Consider the following 6,121-nt stretch of genomic DNA (forward strand, 5'->3'; position numbering starts at 1 on the left):
TCCGGCCCTTCTTGTAGATGGGCATCACATTGGCAAGCCTCCAGTCACCCGGGACCTCCCCCGTTAACCAGGACTGCTGATAAATGATGGAGAGCGGCTTGGCGAGCACCTCTGCCAGCTCCCTCAGGTGGATCCCATCTGGCCCCATAGACTTGTGAGCATCCAGGTGGCGTAGCAGGTCGTTGACTGCTTCCTCTTGGATTATGGGGGGTTCATCCTGCTCGCCATCCCTGTCTTGCGGCTCACTGTTTTCCTTTGGCTTGCTTATATCTGAGTCCCCAGACTGTTTTGGTGTGGGTACCAGAGCTTAGCTGTTGTGTGCGTGGTGCCTGATGTCCTATGAAGTCATCTCTCACTTCATAACTGAAAACATACTGCTCTTTCTCTGGGATCATTGACTCTGGAAGTATTACAGCCTTCAAAACTTGCAAATGATAATTGACAAAAGGACGTTAACCCATGTGTTCATTGTTTCCCATTGCTCATAAGGTTGTTTGGTCCTTCTCTTTAGCTTGTTCGCTACCCTCTGAATATTGAACATCAATGGCCTGCCTGAGCATTGACTGCTCCTCTGGATTTGGTATCATCTGTTAAAATTAAGAGTAAATTCTGTTTCATTCAAGGATGATGAAGACCCTATAGTACCGTTCCCTTAGCATGCCAGTCTAACAAGGAATGAGGTAAACTACATGATTGCTGTGACCTTTCAAAGATGATACTGGACAGGCAGTGACATTAGCCAGCTCCTGCAGCACTCTCAAATGTATCCTGTGTAGTCTCATAGACTTGTATGTGTAGGACTTAAGTGATACTTCCTTTTCATGTTTGAGCTCAGTCAGGAGTTCTTTGTGCAGCCGAAGTTGATGTTCTGATATGCCTGCTCAATTTTCTGCATGTTGCAGTGGACTCTTCTTGTGTTCTGAGCTAGTTTAAGGTGCAACCAGTTCTGCTGGGCCTTCTTACCCCCTCACCTGTTAGTTGCATGAACAAGTCAAAGCTCCACTTTAAGGAAGCCTTTGCAGGGACTGTCCCTGAAGTTGGTCCTGCTGTAGGTCAGTGAAACCACTCAAACTTGTCCAGATACTCTTGTCATCCCCTGTGTGCTTGCTTTGATAGATCAGTTGAGAGTAGAGTGAATCCTCATCTGAAGCTATCGGTATTTCCTCTTGGAGATTTTTCACTTGCATCAGTTAACACATTCTTCACATTGAAACTGCATGTCTACTGCCTCTAGAAAGATGCTTCTTTCTAATATCCTTTTCCTTTAACAAGGCCTCCTCTTTCCCCTTCTGTTCCCATGTGTGTAAAGGGGGAAGAAAGGTGGCAATGTCTGTGAGCCATAGCAATATGTATACACTATTCTGTGTGGTCCATTAACAGGTGCATTAAAGGTTGTGCCTCTCTACTTGAGGAATTGTTTCTGGTGAACTGTCCTGCAGGATATTTCTGAGACAAGTTTGAGTTGCTGATGGTATGGTACTCTTGGGCTGTGTTTGCTGAATGGATATTTACTCAGCTGCAGGCAACTCTTGCTGCACACCTGAAGGAAAAGGTTTCAGCGTACCCAGGCCTGCTATGCTTAAAGATCTACTAGGCTGCAGAGATGAAAGGTTTTCCCAGGGCTCAGCTGCCTACATCATCAATCCTGTATTTACTGAAAGAAAAAAAGAAAATTGTTTAATTTGTTGAGGTGACTTTGGACACAGTAGCCTTCTAGTTTTCAAGAACTTTTTAATTTATGTCGGTTAGCAACTCCAGTCCAGCCTTGTAGCGCAGCAAGAGTTGATTTCTCCTTCCTCACTGGCATGGCTTTAGGCAAACTAAAGATGCTATCCTTTGTTTGCCATGCTAGCTCAAATGTGTCTGTACTGTGTGTAGTTTACTGGGTCTGTTTTTGAACATGCTATGTGGATTTCTCAAGAGTGAAGAGAACCTTTAGGAATCTGAGGTGTTTGACCAGCTCTAGTGGAACTGCATCTGGATTGCATGGAGAGTTCTGTGGAAAGTAAAAGTAATGGTCCATATCAGAAACTTCTTAATTGTATCCACTACAGAAAAGAGGCTGTGGTCTTCACCAAACTGTCTGTGAAAACATAGATGCAGTGTGGAGCTGTAGTCAGAAAGTTATAACAGACCGTGAATTGTAGAATACCCTTGAGAACCAATGATGTCCTCACCTAAATACTGTGTGCATTACTAATAGGAGAAGCCTCTATACCAGTGAGTCGGAAAATAAGTGAAACAGTTCGAGAGTGGTTTTATAGGCTGACACTATCTCTTGTAGAGAGGAGATCTGAAAATAGGAATAGCATTACACAAAAGCTAGAGACTGATCTGAAGAGATGTAAGAACAAATGAAGAAATTAGGGGAAGCAGATGGGTAAAAAGCTCATTGAAGTTACAGTTAATACTTACAAAACTCTTCTTTGGGGGACAGCAATAAAATTTTGTACCTTTTTAGGGTTAGAGAAACCTGTGCGATACCACAGCCTGCCTGCCTATTTTGGTCATCTTCAGAGGAAAATGTAGAGTGCAGCAGGCCAGCTTCATTCATTTGTCCTCTAGGAAGACCTAATGTTTTGTGAGAAGGTATTGCACTGAGTTGGAAGATTCCTGTGGAGGAGATTGAGTGAAGAGGATCGTGTGTGTTCTAGACATGGTGTGGTGCTTTTAAGAGTACAAATGAAGCTTTCCTAATAAATGAATCTAATACACTTACTATCAGTACAGTAAAACAAGACCTCAAAGCTCAGGTTCTGTTTTCTGGTCAAACTGCATCTGTTTCAGTGACTTCTGACAGCATAATTGCTTTATTCTGGAGCTGTACTTCATTTCTGGCCAATAGACCTAGATCAATTGACAGTGATACTAATGTAATGTGTTAATTGAATTTTTGTGATACTATAGAAGAGGCAGGAAATTATCAGGACTTCAGTTGCTTTGCTATTCTGTTTGCAACTGACTGTTTAAACCAAACCCATTTGAAATACTGACAGAGCAGTATTCAGTTCAAGATGAATAGGAAAATGTTTGCACTGTTGTCGGGTAATGCTTCATCAGGTTTAGTCATTCTTTCCGTCACTACAGGAGGTGGAGTCTTTTATCTGAGATTCCAATGCAGCCCACTGTAGGGAGGAGTGGACTTGGGCTGTGCCATTAAAAACATGTAGAAATTCAATACTGCCTTTTAAGAGCTGTGAATGTGATGCTGATTGTCAAGTGCTATAGGAGAGCTTTGGCTGATGAAAAATATTGTTGTGTGCCCCTCCCTAAAATTAGGTTGGCTGATGCTTTGTTAGCTTCTGGCACATTGTCCCTCGGACAAGACCTACTAGGCCTTTGTGGTTCCATATTTGTGGCATTGCAGTGCTAGAACTTAGTGCTGATTCCACGTGTGCTTGCTCAGAAACTCTGGAGAAGAGAAATGGCGATTATGCTGGAACGTATTCAGGATTATTTGGTTTGCATCCTCTCCTCCCTTCACATCTTGCTGCTCTCTTCTGTTTCTGTGCTTTGCTGGTCCTCACATGAGGAAGAGACTGAGAGCAGGAGCAGCATTAGGTCCTTGCTTCACAAAAGGCAAATCCCAAGACCTCTGAATCGCTATTGCCACACACAATACTGGTGGTGCCATTTCTCACCTTACTGAGATGCTTCTGACCACCCAGTACAGGTCTATTAAACTGTAAAGTTATGTAGTACAAAGCATCTCGATACAAACAGGACAGACTGGTATTGCAAAATAGATATAAGTAGTATAATGCTGTCGTAAACTCAGAAGTGTAACTTTCCTTTTGGGTTCTGAGTCTCTCAAATACTTCTCAACTGCTATCAGATGCTACCTATTATTACCGTCTACTTAGTCAGTGGGAGTTCCTGTGGATATTTAGTTATCCTGATCAGTTTTATACATGAGAGAACATAACGGATAATGTTACTTATGACTGTGTTTTTTTAATTGAATTCCGACTTCTCTCTACTCACCTCAGCAGCTGACCCTGGCATATTGTTAAGAATAGCTGGTATAGCTATTTCTAGGTACAGCATGTGAAATATTCCAGTTGCCTTTAGGCCATGTCTCTGTGCTTTTTGGAAACTTGGAAAGCTACAAAGAGTGCTTGAAATTACTAATGCATTTGGAGGGTATTTTACTGTGGTGAGAGAAGATTGTCCAGGTTGGTCACTGAGGTTTATTTAATTCCCCAAGATCTCTTGTTACAACCTACAGTGCTCCAGCCTTTCTAAATGTTTATCATCATGTTATCTTAGCTAAAGAAAAGTTCACTGCCCATGCAGTTACCTGAGATTGCCAGTTAAAATAGAGCAAAATATGGTGGTGGTAGTTAAAATAGCTGTGTAGAATTGGAAGGAGACCTGTCAAACTTAGTGTAGACTACTGAAGGCTGTCAGGAAGCAATAGCTTTTGTTTCTGTCCTGGTTTCGGCTGGGATAGAGTTAATTTTCTTCCTAGTAGCTGGTATAGTGCTGTGTTTTGGATTTAGTATGAGAACTCTATCCCAGCCGAAACCAGGACAGTTTCCTACTAGATCAGATGCAGAAGATGCACTTCTGTTTCTAGATCTCTTGTTAAATTCCTTCTTTTAAGGGGAAGAATAGTACAATGGGAACTGTAAATCATGCAACACTTTATAAAACAGACATTACTGATGGCTGGCATTTAAAAAACAAAACAAAAAAACACCAAACTAGAGGGAAAAAAAAAACAAACTGAAATACAGCTTTATCAGTTAACAACCAAAGGGGGAAGATAATCACTGCATCTCTAAGTTGAAAATGTTGAGTGTGTAGAAGAGTATTTGACATGATGTAATACAGTTTCTCTACCTTTAAATTTCTTTTTTTTTGTGGGAGTTCTATATGGAATGGGGCTTTGTGTAGAATGAAGCCAGAAGTGGTCTCTGGCAAGCTTCAGTGTGATTTCTTTCAGTTAACTTTCCAAATGCAGAAGTGTCCTGATCAATAGCTGCTTCTCCATAACACATTTACCCCTTAAAGTGCAATGTCATGTCTTGAAATGCACTTTCACATGCATCAGAGAGAACTGTCAGGTTCTCTGCCTTTCTTGGCAGACAGGGAGGATGTATCATTAAGTAGTTTCTTAGCCTGTTCCTGTGAGGAACAAGAGCAGCATTATTGGCTCTTGTTCTGTCCTACTCTATCTTTGCCCAAATTAAAGCCTTTTAAGTATCTGCTGCTTCTTTTTACCTATATGCTGGTGTTTCTGTACTGATACACTGTTTCTGAACTTGTGTTCAGATTTTTGGGCTTTATAGTTAATATACTGCCTGTGAAATAAGATAACACTTCATCTTTGACTCTGTCTTCTGTTTTCTTTTGGTTGTAGGGTGGTGAGGGAGAAATCAAGGATGGGGTCACAGAAGGACAACTTCATCAACAAGTTCATAGGAATCCTACCTATCGTCCCCGCTATCGCAGGTTTGTACTACTTCCTCTGCTCATCATTAGATTTGGATGTTTCTGTGATCTGTACAGGCTTCATTAAGAGCAGGAAGCTGTATTCCCTGGCATTAATGTGCATGCAAATTCATGCCAGTCAGTCTCACCTCTGTGCCTGGCAAGATCATGGAGCAGATCCTCCTGGAAACTATGCAAAGGCGCATGGAAAATGAGGAGGTGATTGGTGACAGCCAACATGGCTTCACTAAGGGCAAATTGTGCCTAACAAATTTGGTGGTCTTCTACGATGGGGTTACAGTATTGGTAGATAAGGGAAGAGCAACAGATGTCATCTACTTGGACTTGTGCAAAACATTTGATACTGTCCCGCATGACATCCTTGTCTCTCAATTGGAGAGATGGATTTGATGGATGGACCACTCGGTGGATAAGGAGTTGACTGGATGGTCGCAGTCAAAGGGTTGCGGTCAACGACTTGATGTCCAAGTGGAGACCAGTGATGAGTGGTGGAGACCAGTGATGAGTGGTGTTCCTCAGGTGTCAGTATTGGGACCGGCATTGTTTAACAACTTTGGCGACAGGGACAGTGGGATTGAGTGCACCCTCAGTAAGTTTGCTGGTGACACCAAGCTGTATAGTGCGGTTGACATCCTGGAGGGAAGGGATGCCATCCAGAGGGACC

At 42.3% G+C, this 6,121-nt stretch overlaps 1 protein-coding gene across 1 annotated transcript in view; it reads left to right on the forward strand.

The window, feature by feature from the left end:
* YBX3 (Y-box binding protein 3) overlaps positions 1-6,121 on the forward strand; it is a 78,055-nt gene that overhangs the window by 64,141 nt on the left and 7,793 nt on the right. The window contains exon 8 of the mRNA XM_009288540.1: positions 5,366-5,457. Coding sequence (XP_009286815.1) covers positions 5,366-5,457 — 92 coding nt within the window. The remainder of the gene's footprint in view (positions 1-5,365; positions 5,458-6,121) is intronic.

The sequence above is a fragment of the Aptenodytes forsteri genome, unplaced genomic scaffold (genome assembly GCF_000699145.1).
Source record: "Aptenodytes forsteri isolate BGI_AS27 unplaced genomic scaffold, ASM69914v1 Scaffold73, whole genome shotgun sequence".
Lineage (NCBI taxonomy): Eukaryota > Metazoa > Chordata > Aves > Sphenisciformes > Spheniscidae > Aptenodytes > Aptenodytes forsteri.